The following is a 16,446-nucleotide window of genomic DNA, read 5'->3' on the forward strand; positions in this document are numbered from 1 at the left end:
ACGGCAAACCACTCCAGTATCTTTGCCAACAGCCTCATTTGATTTACATAGTCCTTACTAATGTACAAACCTTCCCCATAAACCTCAGATATAGTCCTTCTCCCTAAAGCCCTCACACTTCCTTATCCATTCTTGTTCGTGTCCTCTCATATCTTCTCTGCAAAAAGATTCACCCAGTACTAGGGAAGAACTTGGGCCATACAGCCTCTCACTATATAACTGTGTCACTGTAACTCTATTACCAGTACATATCCTTTTCCAATCATAATTCTTCTGGATAATAATCTTTTATGACATGTTTTGCACACAAGTCATCATCAATAATATGCTGTATTCCATTTACACCTTCCACATGTTTCCACTGCCCTTTGGGTAATCCACAAATTTCATTCTCCAAAGATTTGTTAAGTTCTATGATTTTCAGCTATAGGATGTCAGATGTGAGAGAATAATGGTATTAAAAACGAAGAGGTTTTTTTTGGTTTCAGGGAGCAGCCTGCAGTTGTTGAACACACTATACAATCTCCCAAATGAAAATTTAAACCATTGCTTTCCTTCTACTAAATTTTGGGCATAGCTCATAGTCCATCTGCAATGCCTGCCCAAGATATATGTACTTATAGACTAACTTAATGGGTGGTCCATCTAATTATATATCATAACCTGGAAAATAGGTGTTCTTAATTCACTTGGCTTTTCCTACATAGATCATTAGGCTAAACTCTTTTGAGATGTGAAGTTGATTTAGGAGGCTTGATAAAATCAGAACAATGTTATCTGTGAACATAAGTCTCACCATCTAAGCAGAACTCTTTTCCATTTGAACTGTAGGCTAGACATCTTCCATGACAAGGGTATAAGAAGGGATATTATGGTATCTTGTTTTGCTCCCACAAAAGTTATTGGGAGATAATCAATAGCTGTGGGGAGGGTCACTTATTTTACTAAAACAATGGCCATCCTGGCACCAGGGGGAACTAGAAAGGTGGGAGCATGATGAACAGCAGGGACCCTAGAGGTCATGCAAGCCCAATCACAAGTATCCTCACTACTACACCTCTGTAATCTGCATAAAGAGGGAATGTAGGGAAATAAAGAGTGAGGAATTTGAACTAACCCTAACCCTAACAGGAAGGACAGAACTGTGAAACCTCACTCTTGCTTCAGTATCAATGTAGGTATTCCTAGTGAGCACCATGCCCACTTTCTCATGAAAAGTGTAATAAACGCCTTCCTCTGCCCACTTGATTTCTAAGTACTCTCAGTGAGAAGGGGTTTGCTGTGTTAAAGGCATATCACACGGATCTTCCTAGGGGCACACTGCCAGGGAAGCAGTAGACGGTGGAAGCTAGTCTGGGCTAACTCTCTGCCTCTGCCTGGGAAGTCCTGTGATCCCCACAAATGGTTTTCACACAATGATGAACAAGTTTGACGAACATAGCTTCTCCTTGTTTTATGCTTTCCCTGATATTGACGATCAGAGTATCATCCAACAAAGCTATCTTTGCTGTTAAATATATCAAAGAATCTTGTATGGTCCTGCATAAGGATGGAAGATACCTTACTAAATGAAAGTCTTTAGGGCTACATTTGTTCTACTGAGTCAAATGGGTTTTTTTTTTGTTTTGTTTTGTTTTTTGTAAATCAACAAACAATAAACACAACAAGTTCTTATATTCTCTACACCTTTCAAAGGATCATTCATTCATCATGTGCCTGGGTTTTTATAACAATGCTCTCTCCTGGTTCTCCTCCAATCTCTCTGTCCACTCTTTGCCTTCTTTGCTGGAAATTCTACATCCCTTGTAGTAAATTGGGAAAGAATTTTTACAGCTAAGCTCGGGGATAAAGGCCTCATTTCTAGAATATATAGAGAACTGACTCAAATGTATAATCATACAAGTCATTCCCCAAGTGATAAATGGTCAAAGGATATGAACAGGCAATTTTCAGAGGAAGAAATTAAAGATATCTATAATCATATGAAAAAATGCTCTAAATCACTATTGATTAGAGAGATGCAAATCAAAACAACTCTGAGGTACCACATCACACCTATAAGATTGGCAAACATGACAGAACAAGAAAATGATAAATGCTGGAGAGGATGTGGGAGAGTTGGAACACTAATTCATTGTTGGTGGAGCTGCGAGCGCATCCAACCATTCTGGAGAGCAATTTGGAACTATGCCCAAAGGGCTACAAAAATGTGCATGCCCTTTGACCCAGCAATATCACTACTAGGACTGTATCCCCAAGAGATCATAAAAATGGGAAAGGGTCCCACATGTACCAAAATATTTATAGCAGCACTCTTTGTAGTTGCCAAAAACTGGAAGTAAAGGGGATGTCCATCAATTGGGGAATGGCTGAATAAATTATGGTATATGAATGTAATGGAGTACTATTGTGCCATAAGAAATGATGAACAAGAAGACTTCAGAGAGGCCTGGAAGGACTTATATGACCTGATGCTGAGTGAAAGGAGCAGAACCAGGAGAACTTTGTGCACAGCAACGACCACAGTGTGCGAGAGTTTTTTCTGGTAGACTTGGAATTTCGTAATAACGCAAGAACTTCTTAAAAAAAAAAAAAAATCCCAATGGTGGTTCTCAAGGCAAAATGCCTTCCACACTCAGAGAAAGAAATATGGAAGTCATTTGCAAAATGTAGCAGATCATGTTTGTGTATGTGTAAGTTTTTGTGTATCATGTTTTGATTTGTTATATGATTTCTTTCATTTATTTTAGTCTGACTACATAGCATGACTATAGTGAAAATACACTCAATAGGAAAGTATATGTAGAACCTATACAGAATTGTATGCAGTTGTGGGGAGGAAGGGGGGTAGTGGGGGGTAGGTGTGGGGGGGATAAAAACAAAAAAAACAAAAAAAAAAGAAATTCTACATCCTTCCTTGCCTCTCCTCTAGACTACTGCAATGTCCTCATTGTTTTCTCTACTTGAAATCTTTCCCCTCTTCAATCCAGCTTCCTCTATCAGCCACCAAAAGCTGTGTCATTTCCATGCTTAAGAAGTTTCAATGACTCCCAACTGCTTCGAGTATAAAACTCCTGTATTTGCCACTAAATTACCTTTGGTGTCAACTTCCTTTATGTAAGGAAGACGTGAAATGTCCAAGCCCAAAGATAGTGATTCAATTGTCATCAATGGTGAAAACAGTTTGTCATACCAATGTCAACAGATCTGTTCAATTTTTTCATTAGTTGCCTTCCTTTTATCTCCAAGATGATCTGAGGCTAATACGGCTTCTCTCTTCTCACATCACACTTTCTGCACTTATTTTTCCCTTTGGTGTTCTTTGCTCTTTTATTAGGTAAAATAACCCATTATCTTGGTAGTGGGGCAGCACATTGGACAGAGACTAGAGTCAAGAAGATCTAAGTTCCAATCCTGCCCTCAAATACCTAACTGGCAATGTAATCAAGTCATTTTGCCTCTGTTTCCCCAACTGTAAAATGGGGATAATAAGAGCATTCATCTCCCAGAGTGGCTGTGGGGACAAAATTAGATAATATAAACAAAGTGCTTTGTAAACCTTGAAGCACTATATAAATAAATTCTGACTGCTATTATCTTCCAATGTTATCCTCCTTAAGATTTTTGCAAATGAATTTCTATTCTAAACCAATGAGGCCCTTGGATTCCATGTTTTTTCACTTGCTGAGAGGGCCTATGAGATTTTCTGGCCTCTTTATTTTGGCAAATGATTTAACGTTGATTAAATATTCTAATGAAATGTCTATACTTTTCTGTGTCTTTTTCTTTATCTACTTTCTATTTTTCAGTATCAATAGCTTTTTTTCATTTCCTCTATTATTACTGCATGCTACATCTTCATCTTATATTTATCCTTCCTTCTATGTTGTTGATTTTAACATTTCCTCAAACTAGACAACGTCCTGGATTACATAGTAAAGCAAATTTGGAAATGACTTTTGCATGTCAATTCCTATCTGTTAAGATAGAGTTCCAGCTGTTAAGGTAATGTTTATAGATGGTCAACTAATTCTAATTCCTACTACCTTCTGCCCCCGTTTTCTCTACTCTGCCACACTACTGTGGAAGCATTAGAGGACCACACAGGACTGAAGGACATTTTATGTTTTCCTCGGTCTCAGTAGTGACTATGGTCAAAGAATTCATCTTCTAGAGATAAACCCACCTTGACAGGCTTCTCCATATTTAGCTAGGCCAATGGTCCTTGGATACACTCAGTAAGTTCTAGAGACAATATTCAAAGCCTCTGTAACTTAGAGAACTTATCAAAACTTGAAATCTGCTTGCATAGTTTTTGAAAACATGAAATAACCTCCACGCCACAATCAGGAATCAGGGTAATAAGACTTTTAGGAAGGAAAGGTTCTGATTATTTAAAAATCATCCTCATATTATGTTTAATCCTTGAAAATGACTGACAAAAAGGAAAAATGCAGGTTCTTGTAATAGTTGGTATTTACTATTACAAAAGGCAAAAAAATTCCCAAAAAACAGGCTTGTAGCTAAGATGAAAAAGCTTGACGTCTCAGTATTAAACTCAGTGCTAAGAGCCTTTGAGCTTGCCCAACATTCAATTCGAAGCTTTGAGGTGTTTTGACAATGTAAAACAATAATATGGTTATGGGGTCAAAGAATAAAAAATTCATTGCAATGTTTTTAAAATGCAATTGCTTCCTCTATAAAATCAGGGGGTACAAAGTGGAGCTGCTAGGGTTGATCAGATTGCAGTTCAAGGAAACAAGGAAACAAAAGTCAGAATGAAAATCAATTTGATCTCTAAGTCTAATTTTGATACTGAAAAATCTCTAACAAGAAAAAAAAGCATGACCACAGAAATCCCTAGATCAATACCTCAAAAACTCACTAAGTAGCAGGCCTATGTTTTCTATGAAAACCTTCCAAATTCCATGACTATGACGAAAGTGTTCCTTTATACTCCTTTTTAACAAATAGAAATAATGAAGGAATTTACCAGAGATGAGAATTCTTTGAGGCATACCATGTCAGGGTATTGTTCCAAGTGGCAACTACGTAACTATATTGCCCTTAATTTTAGAAAGTATAAATATTTTAGAAAGTATTTTAGAAATTTAAAATTTTAGAAAGTATTAAATATGCTAGTTGTAGTGATTCCCATAAAATTATGGGAATCAGGTCTTTTGTCAAGAATACAGTCTCAAATGTATAACTTTAAAATAGTCCGTATAAGATACTAAAGGATTTGGGGACAGAGGTAGTGTTTTCTCTTCTTTCACTTTCTTCTTGTCAGGTCATGACTTCAAAGGAATAAATGGGAAGTGAATAGCAAGGAAGATAGAATATATTATAGAAAAAAAATTTTCTGGATTATAATTTACAATATTCTTATGATGGATTCCAGGGAAAGGACTGAATATATCCAAAGTTCTGGAAGAATATGGTCAGCAGAAAACTCTCCAATCTAAGCAAGAGAGTTTTAAACTGAAAAATGGTCAGAGAGAAAAATAACCACAAAAAGCTGTAACAATGGATCTCAACGTAGAAATAACAGGAAACAGGAGAGAAAGACAAATAGAGGTGGTATCCAGTTATGGATCAGAAAGTAGAACCAGAAAGAGTTTGGGAATAATACTTGTGAACTTATGGTTTTATGTTCCAAAGCACAAAGTATAGATGATATACAAAGTAAACTTGAAATTCTAATATAAGGAGGTAAATGCAACTTCCTAGCTACCTCAGAAACTTGGTAGTAGAATGGTACTCAACTGGAACACACGAATATATACCAGTATGAAAACTGGCACTTGGGCCAAAGGAGAGAGAGACAGAGAAATGTTATTATTTCAGAATTATCTATAACACATTGCTTACACATAGTAAATAAGACAATTTAAAGAAAAATGAGTAGCAAAGTGGAAGTGAAAAAAAAGGTCCTTGGAATAAAATGAGCATGAATCAAGCATCCTTAGAGTTTGCAATAACCAAAGAAAGAAGGGCAGCTAGATGATGCAGTGGATAGTGCACCAGCCATGGAGTCAGGAAGACCTGAGTTCAAATCTGACCTCAGACACATCACTTACTTACATATCATACACCTAGGCAAGACACTTAATCCCAAGTGCCTCACAAAAAAATAATAAGTAAATAAAATAACCAAAGAAAGACTTAATCAGATCTATTATACTTCATACATTAGGAAAGCATATTTTAAAGTTTAGCAAAAAGCTAATCTCAATATCTCTTGGCCAGTTTCTAAAACAAAAGAAAGAATTTCAGATAGATAGGAAAGTCTCAAAATCTTGACAATATAATCACAAATAATCCAAACAAAAAGAAAATAGAGAATCTCATAAAATGTGGCTAACAGTACATGTTTATTCTGATTTTAAAAGAACAGGCACAGAAGATGGAAGAAAGGAAGGACATGTAACCAAGAACAGTGCCAAGAAATGGCTCAGAACTATGGAGTTCAAAAAGGTGAAGTCTGAGACTTAAGACTTGCAAAAATAATAAGGAAAATTTTTAAAGTTTTTTTTAAAGGAATGAATGGAACAAGAAAAAACAAATAAATGGTTCTCTGATTAGGGCAAATGAAAACATTAACAGACAACAGAGAGAAGGCAGGATGACTCCTTCCTGGAGGCAAATTATCTCCAAATTATAAAGACTAGAACAAACATGGTACGAAACCACCTCACTGCTTTAAATGAGTTCAAGTCCTTGAGCAAACTTATATGAACTGATATTGAGTGAAATAAACACAACTAGTGGAACAATTTACACGATGACCACAACATCAAGAAAAACAACACTGAACAAACTGAGATCCAATTAGGACGGCAAACTGCTGATTGTGAAATATGCCTCCCATCTCTCGGCTACTCAACTGGCGGTGAGGAAGAAGGCAGACTTCCCAGAACTGGCCTGTATCGTCATTTATTCTGCTTGATTAAATCAATTGGTAATAAGTGGGGAGAGGAGGAGAGAAGCCACTGGAAAGAAACAATGATATTTTTAAAAAGAAAGATCATCAATGAAACATTTAAAAAGAAAAAAATGTATTCAGTTCTCCAGGCTTGTATTAATCTTATCTCAGGATACAGAAAGTACTATTGTAACTGTAGATCCATCAATGATCTTTGCAGAGTTATGGAAAAAATCCAAAAGACGTTAGAAGAAGAGACAACAAATGTTTTAATACTAAAAAAAGAGAGGGAGGACACAGGGATTCTCAGTGTGATGGAGCCGTGACTCAGACCTTGACACTCAGCAATATCCTATGAAGAATCACTAAACACATGGTTTATGAGCAACTTAGAAATAGTGATGACTAGGCATCGGCACACTTTTGATAAATTCAGGTCATGTCAAACTAACATTTTTTGTTAAAGTTACTACATCACGGAAACACTGCAAACAAAATACATGTGGAACTCAGCAAGGCATCTGACAAGTATCTTATGTCTTTGTCAAGGAACACTCTTGTTCAAATAAAGATATATTCCAACCTTTAAAATTCTGTAATATTCTTGAAGATGAAGAAGAAATGTGGGTTCAATAACATAACAGATGGGCATACGGGTGAAGATTCATACTCAAAGTGCTAATAAATGGGAGATAACTTAGTATCATGGTACAGAGGCTTCAACTCAGGCCTATTATGCTCACTATTATTAATGCTATAGATGAATACATACATACATACCTATTCATATACATAGACACACATATACACACATACTCATCACACTATGGCATCATGAATCTATCTTAACTGGTGGTTATAGGAAGTAATCTTATTAAATATTGTATATAAAAATAATATTTTAAAGTAAAAACCTTTAATGGAATTTCTAGAAAATTATTTCCCTTAAAATACCAGTGATGAGTCTGCCAAAGGAGCTTAAGCAAAGAGAGATGGATACCTAAGTCATACTCCTTCACTGACAGACAAAATTACCTCTCAATCAAATAACAAACATTTATAATGTATTTGCTAAAAGCTGGGGATATAAAAAGAAAGCAAAAACAAAAACTACAATTACTCCTCAAGAAGCTTATATTCTAATGAGGGAAACAATCTAGAAATGTAAGCGGGTAGTCTGAAGGTCAGAAGAGGCTAAATCATGAGGAAGGCCTTCCAATTCCAAATGGGCATTTTCCACCCCAGAAAGAGGCTGAGGATTGAACAGCTCAATTACATCTACAGAGGCCAGTGAGTCAATGGACTTGCCTCCAGGGCATTAACTATATTTAGAGCTAGGTCTCTACTCACCCTTCTGAATAAAATCCCCAAGGGATTTGGAAGGGAGTACGGGAAAAGGAATGGACTAAATTGGGATTGCTGAGCCTACGCAAGGTAGAGTGAGGGCCTTACTGAAGAAAGGAGCTTTTCAGATCTCTTCAGCCTTCATCCTTGAGATAACAACAACCTCAGAGTGGAGGCTCTGAGGGAGTCAAAAGAGTCAAAGTAAGAACTCCAGTCAATCCTAAAATAAGGGTACTTGCCATATCTGAAAAACTACTATAGAACTCCATTTGAAAAGAACACCATAATACACCCAGCTAAAGAGAACCCAATGCCACCCAAACACTGGCAGTTGAGTAAAGGATAGATTGGAGTGGGGAGAGACTCATAGCTAAGACACCAATGAGATTAGAAAGCTACTGCAATGGTCCAAGTGAGAAGTGCTGATGGTCTGAACTGGGGTGATGGCTGTCTGTGTGAGTGGAAAGACAGAGATATATGTGAGAAATGTTATAAAAATGGCAAATGAAAATCAGGAATTAGGTGATCATAAATGATAAACTGGATAATTTCAATTATATAATATGAAAAAGCTCTTGAACAAGAAATATCATTGAAATTAGAATTAGAAAGTAAGCAGTTAACTTGGAGAAAACTTTCACACAAAAAAAACTCATAAAAGTCTATTATCTAAGTTATACTGATAATTGATTCCTTTATGGGGATGAGGATAAACAGTTCTCAAATAAAGAAATGTAAAACTACTAACAACCATACAAAAAAATTCACCAAATCACTATTGATAAGAGAAATGTAAATTAAAACAGAAATGCCACCTCACATCCAACAGATTGGCAAAGACAGCAAAAAAACGAAAACAGCAACTTTTGGGAGTGGCTGTAACATGACAAGCACACCAATGAAACAACTGTGAATTGCTTCAATCATTCCAAAAATGAGGAACTACACCCACAAAGTTACTAAACTGTGCAAATACCATGACCCAACAAGACTACCATTGGGCTTCTGTTCCAAGGAAGTTAGAGAGAGAGAGAGAAAGAGGGAGGGAAGGACCCACATATACAAGAATATTTATAGCAATACTTTTTGCTGTAGAACGAAACTGGAAACAAAATACCTCTAATAGGTGCTCATCAAGTGGGAATGCTTGAACCAAGTGTGATATATAAAGGTAACAGAATTTTATAAATTAATGGAAATGAAATCAGAAGAACAAATCGAACATTTTAAGCTCTAACATCAACAATAATGTAAAGGGAATCTTTGAAAGAACTCAAAACTCTCACCAAAGCAGCATACCACAGTAACATCAAAAGACTCATGATGAAACCTATTTTCTATCTCGTGGCGAAGAGGTGACAGACTATATATGCAGAATGAGATATACATTCTCCGACAAGGCCAATGTAATGATTTGTATTGTTGGACTACAAATACTTGTTATAAGAGAGGTCTTCTACTCAGAGATGAGAGAAGGTGGTAAATTACTAAATAGACATGAAAAAAGCTTCAGTAAAATATTTCATTTTAGATGCAGACAAGAAAACAGAAAGAAGTGCAGAAGGATGCACAAGCAAAGACCAGACTTTTTTTTTACTACATTGATAAAAGTAAAATAAAATAAGCTTCCAAAACCAACCGTATAAGAGAAGTTTTAAGTTACTTGCAGAATTCCCTTTCTTGTTCATGTTCGTATACTGAAACATTTACGTTCATTGATTGTTAGGTTTACAATAAAAAAGGAAAAGGACATTTAAAGGAAAATGCATCTAAATGTTGGAAATGAGGGAAAAGGCCATTCACTAGAAAGGGGAAGCCTGCAGAGAGGAATACAATGACATCCAGCCAACACTTGTAGAGCTAGTGCTGGGGACAAATGGGAAATAAGCCTGGAAAGGTAGGCTGAGGATCACAAATGGCAGGCGAGGAAGTTTCATTCATTCTTCTTAGATGCACTAAAAGCCACTTTTCTTACCATCCATCCACCTACAGTCGGCACACTCTCCTACTCCGCCTCCCTGTCACACAGAGGCCCTAAAGTTAGTGTGATAATCCTTTAACTACCATATTTTTCCCCACTTTGTGCTCTGGGAAAACAAGATCAACAGATAAAATAAAGAATAAAATCACAGTCCTTTAGGGACTCTCCATTTTATAGGGGAGAAAAATTGAAACCCCAAAAGGGAAAGGAAGATGCCTAAGTTCACAAGTAATAAATAGTAGAGCCTAAACTATAACCCAGACATTCTGAACATACAAAGTAATTCCTATCAAGAATATTACCATCCTCCCATGTTGCTTTTTTTTTTAGTTTCTGACCTTTAACAATTTGGCTTTAATCTGCCAGTACAAATTTTCAGGGATAGGGAGTACTGTGGATGTTTGCTCCAGAACTGAAAAGGAGAAAGACAGAAGACTGGACTGCACTTTGGTAACTACACATGGTTTTTCAGGATCCCAAAGCACAAATATCCTCTTTTTTAATTCCAGTCTTCTGCTAATGACATATGCTTGTGATGGTAGGAAAACCTTGACCTTGAAACTATCACAACTGAAGGTGAAAGGGCAATGAAGAGGAATACAGCTGATGTAAAACAGACTACAGAATATTACCATTAATACAATGACGTGGGACTAAGAAGGAAGGTGTGTCAGTAGAGTTGTAAGAGCGAAGGATAATGAAGTACCAGAATATAGTCTATCTCCTTTACATTTCTGCTCTGAATGTCACTTAGGTGCAACCCTGAAATTACAGTCACTGAGTAGATATAAATTATTTTAATAAATAACCATTGTAAACTTCTATTTTCTGATCTACATGGTTTATCACAAAGTCTACTAGTAATTCATAAACTATTTGCCTTTTAAGGAAAGGCAAGAATTTTCTGCAATTACTTTATTTTTTTAGGAAGTGAAACACAGCTAGGGATAAAACTTTTAAGAATTATTAACTAACATACTGGTTGAAGTAGGTTTCTTTACCTGTGTTTCCTTTTTCATCTTCTCTGATGTGTAAATCTTTCATTGATGTTTCCAATTCTAGCAGATCTCGGAGGTCTTCCTTATAGACTTCTATGTAAGATACTTTTATGTTAAAATCAATGCTGCTATTTTCAGAAATGCTTTGAAATAGGTCTTGGATGGCACGTGGAATGATACCTTTTTTATCCTCTGCAACTGATGCTGAAAATGTAGAAAAAGAGGATGCTACCATAAGTTTCGTTTATGAAGACAGCTATATGGTGGACATGGGTAGGCTGGGATATATTACCAACAAAGAAATGTGCAGAAAAAGCACCATATGGATGTCTTTGGAGAAACGTACATCCAGAAAAGACAGTAGGACTCTCATGTGATAAAAGAGAAAGCTAACAATGGTGAGCCCACGTATTCCACTTGGAAGCTACACAACTTGAAAGGATTTAGAGGAAGGTCCCCAGCATGTAAGGTGAATCCCCACAGAGGATTCATGGGAAGACAGGAACAGGAGTCACACAGCATGAAACAGTGTGGCTGTTCAGGTTGTGATCTGTATCAGGAGAGACAGTATCTTAAATTGATGAAAGCACAGAGCCATCAAAACATCAAAAAAGACTAGAAGTCAAAGGAAATTATGAATTCATCTTTACTTATATTTTGGTAAAACTGTTGACAAAGTCCTTTATGCTACCCTAGTAGGCAAGATAGAGATGTGGGCTAGGTAGAATGACAGCACAGACACATCAAAGTACTAAAAACTTCTCAAAAAATCAATTTCTTATTTATCAATTTTTAAAAATCAGATCTCTGAAGTGTTGTGTTTTAACATATACAAAACAGTGGAAGGTAACTTATCTAGTATTTCATAACCTCCACTGTTCATCAATTCTACCTTCAATATATTAAATGTAAAATTTTTAAAAACTAATTTAACTCCAACTTTGTACAAAGCAATATATACAGAACCAGTCAGACCCTCCAAGACCTTAGAGTCTAGTAGTAAAAGTTAAAAAGTAATGTAACATTTAAACAATTGATTTGTCTAGAACCTCTCTCGGGTCTCCTGACTTCCAGTCTCACATGTCCAAAACCAAAACCCTCCCTTTTCCCTAACATTTCTATTATTATAGAAGGAATCATTATCCTTCCAGTCACTCAGGTTTGCAATCTAGGTGTCATCCTCATTTCCTCACTCATCCATCACCACTCTTCCCCACAACATCTAATCTGTTGTTTTTCCCAAACATCTCTCCTATGCCACAGCCTACACATTGTGTAGTTTTTGACCACATAGAATATAATTTCATTTCTGCTACTTTATTGAAGCTATTAATCATCTTAACTAACTTCTTTGCTATTTTTCCATAGATATACCGTAACATCTGCAAATAGGGAGAATTTTGTCTCATATATGCTGCTGCTCATACTTTAATTGTGGTTTTTTTCTTGTAATAACCAGCATTTTTAGAACTATGTCAAATAATGGTGGGAAGATGATCTTTGTTTCACCCCTATTTGTACTGGGAAACTTCTAGCATTTCTCAATTGCAAAATCAAACAAAAAAATACAAACGCTAATTGTTGGTTTTAGATATAAAAAGATTGGGGTTTAATCTGTTCACTGGTATAGGGAACTGGCCCAAGGAAACTCTTTATCAATGTAGTTTAAGCACACTATACAAAGTTACCTAGAGCACAAGATTAAAGTGACCTGCCTAAAGTCATACAGACAAGAAGGGGTCAGATGTACAACTGGGACCCAGATCTTCTGGATCTTCAAAGTCAGTCATATATACATTATGCCAGTGATATCTGGGATATATTGAAGAGGCACCCTTTGATGATTATGCTTTTAAAAAAAATTTAAACATATTAAAAACAGTATTTGGTTATCAAAGTTTTTTTCCTCTTCTACCTACTGAATTCATTTTTTGTTGTGATAAGGCTAATTGTCTTTATGTTGAATTGCATTCTTATACTTTTGATGTAAATTCAATTTGCAAATTTTCACTATACATCGTAACGTTCTTTTAATCATTTTACTTAAAATATTTGCATCAATATTCCTTATTAAGATTGATCTAAGGTTTGCCTTGTGTATTAGGATCATGTGTCTCTCATTAAAGGTGTTTGCTTGAGTGCCTTCTTTTCCTACATATTGGAGAATTTCATACTTTTAATTATCCTTTAAATGTATGATAGAATTCAATTTTAAAACCATCAGGCCCAAGGGTTTTTTTGTTTTCAAAGTTCATTTATGAGTTATCCAATTTCTTTTTCTTAAATTGAGTAGTTTGAAAATCTGATTTCTGAATTTAGATAAGCTTATTTTTTTTTTTTGTAGAAATTCATCCATTTACTTTTAATTCTCAGTTTCTCTGGATATAATCGAAAATGATAGGTCTGGATTTATTTCTTCTGTTACTTGTTATGAATTAACCTTGTTCTTTTTTGTCTTTTTCAGTCATTTTTCCGTTGTGTCCAACTCTCTGTGATCCCATTTGGGGTTTTCTTAGCAAAGATACTGGAGTGGTTTCCCATTTCCTTCTCTAGCCCATTTCACAGATGAAGAAACTGAGGCAGACAGGGTTAAGTGACTTGCCCAGGCTCACACTGCTAGTAAGTGTCAAAAGCCAGATTTGAACTCAGGAAGATGGGTTTTCCTGAATCCAGGCCCAGCACTTAATCCACTGCAACATCTAGCTGCCCAATTTTGTTTATTACCTTTCTCTTTTAATCAGATTTTGTTAGTCTTTAAAAAAAAAAAACCCAGAAACAAGAATTTTATCTTATCAATATTATCATCTTTATTTTCAGTTTTCTGTATTTCACCTCTAATTTTCAAGATTTCTTCTTTTGTATTTGTTTCAAAATGATTAGTTACACTCATTCCTCAGTTTATAGACAAGAGGAAATGTTAACTACTGAATTTCCCTTACAAATAACGCAGGGTGGCCATCTAATGGACAAAAATGGTGGTTGCAAGCTAACCTTTACGTTCCTACTCCTTACTACCAGGTTGCCAGAAAAAACAACCCTACTTCTGACCTGGTGTCCAAGAAAGCATGACATAACAAAAAAGAGAGGCGGTCTATACATTTTGGTTTAGTTCATACTTTATGTTGTTGGCTATAACTTTTCAGTTTTTATGAGAATTTTAGCATAAAGTTTTAGCTAAACATAAGATGTTTAGCAAGAACATCTCATTCACTCTCTAACGTTGCAAAATATATTATTCATTCAAACTCAAAATGTTAATAAAGAGTGAATTTCAGAGAAGTTGTGTAATAGTTCCTGAATAAAATCTTAAAAAACAAATTTACCTAAGTACCCAAAATTCTTTACTTTTATTAAAGGGATAATCTACCAACTACTTACAGTAAAAAAAAAGAAAGAAAGAAAAAAAACTCTAGCTATTATTCTGTGTAATTTGTTCTTTAAAAGATTATGCAAAGAAGCTATAAATGTGAAAAATATTAAAGCGTGTAACATTTGAAAAAAGCCATATGAAGTAAGGCAGAGCAAGGGAAGCAGAACCAGAAGTAAGAGTTGACAACTTATAACTAAACAGAAGGAAAAATGTGGAAAGAGATACAGAGGTAAATGGACATTGAATTAAAGGGAATAATGAGGTCACAATGAACTATCTAAAGTTTTCATCACTGCTGCCAAATAAAAGTGGATGCTTTCAGTTGAAGGAGAGTTAGGGTAAGAAGATGATACTTCAGACAGAATTTGGATTTCTCAATCATGGCTTGCAATAAAAAGCTTTTGGCTGGGGAAGGAGTACACCTAACAAGGGATAACAAAAATATATTTTAAGAACTCCTGCAATTTGATTCAGAGTGCTTTGAATAGAATAGGAGGGAAACAAGAAAAAAGTTTATGAAGACCAAGTGAAATATCAGAGAGATCATCAGTTAACAAAGGAAGTGGTAGAACAATGGAAATGCCCAGTGATCTACAGGAAACCCAATCCAAGGAAGGAGTCAATAATGAAACTGACGACTTCAGATGGACCAACGCAACACAACACAACACAACACAAATGGAAGCTATCTGGTGAACTTGATCTTTCAATTCTAGGGGAACTGTTTCAACAATTTCTAATAGAATAAGTCTCCTGACTAGAGGATTACAACATATTGAAAAGTGAATGGAGGGGAAGGTACTACAGCTGAAGCAAAGCAGTGCTGTATATCAACATGAGATACTCATGTGAAACGATCCCTGAATAAAGAAGATAGTAAAGGGGAACATAACCCTTAGGGAAAGCTAAATGGAAGGAGAAACAGAAGCAATACTGCTGTGGGAAAATACCAAAGAACAGGGACAGGCTCTCTGGCGCTGCCCAAACCAGATTACAATGTAATTGGGAAATACTTAACAGATACATAAGCAAACAAATAGCTATGAACAAAAATACAACAAAGCACAAATAGTATTAGTGGTTTTCTAAGTCAGTAGCAGCCGGCTGGGATCCTTATGCAAAATTTAGAGGCCCCTGTTTTTGAGTCTGACACCACTACCACAAAACACCTGAGGAGGAGGAAGCAAACAATTAAGGACTCCTACTAAGGTGCATGATAGAGCAGTGACATCCTCTCAAATGGTAAAGGAAGTGACAAGGCAAGCACTGATTTAGAAGCAATACCGGTCAGAATAGAAGAAATGCTTGCTGAAGGAGAGATGACAGGAACCTTGGACTTTTACCATAGAGAAGACAAAAGATGGGTTTAGGATGACATGTCCTAGATTTCAGAGAAACAGTAGTTTGGCTAATACACTACAGGGAAAATCAGTCCAAGAGCAGTGTTTTCAAATTTTTCTTCATCAAAACACAAAAAGAAATAATTCTGATGAGGTTTAAGTGGGGGAGCTGCCTAAAGAGAGTAATGTGGATATATACCAAAACAAAAGATTTTCTGAAGACCTAGAGATTAGACAGAAGTAAAAGCAGGTAGTTACTGTAGTTTCTGGAATTTCATTAAATCTTTATACATAGTCCAGTAGATGGAGTTTGTCCTTGTTTGGTCCCTTATGATTGTTTATCTGTGTTGACCTTCTTCTGCTCCTCTTAATTCCTGTGTTTGATCTTCAAAGCTTCTCCACAGTTTGGGCCGTTTCATCAAGAATGCTAGGAAGTCCTCTATTTCATTAAAAATCCATTTTTTCCCCTGTAGCATAATATTCAAGTT

General features: G+C 35.9%; 1 protein-coding gene across 5 annotated transcripts in view; it reads right to left on the bottom strand.

Moving 5' to 3' along the window:
- KIF27 (kinesin family member 27) overlaps positions 1–16,446 on the bottom strand; it is a 108,504-nt gene that overhangs the window by 82,491 nt on the left and 9,567 nt on the right. For 2 of the 5 annotated variants that reach the window (XM_072605519.1, XM_072605512.1), the window contains exon 3: positions 11,252–11,452. The exons of 2 other annotated variants lie outside the window; for them this stretch is intronic. In XM_072605519.1, the coding sequence (XP_072461620.1) occupies positions 11,252–11,452 (201 nt within the window). Of the gene's footprint in view, positions 1–11,251; positions 11,453–16,446 lie in introns of those variants that run through there. One more of the 5 variants, XM_072605540.1, reaches the window with a different exon arrangement.

The sequence above is a fragment of the Notamacropus eugenii genome, chromosome 1 (genome assembly GCF_028372415.1).
Source record: "Notamacropus eugenii isolate mMacEug1 chromosome 1, mMacEug1.pri_v2, whole genome shotgun sequence".
Taxonomy (NCBI): Eukaryota; Metazoa; Chordata; class Mammalia; order Diprotodontia; family Macropodidae; genus Notamacropus; species Notamacropus eugenii.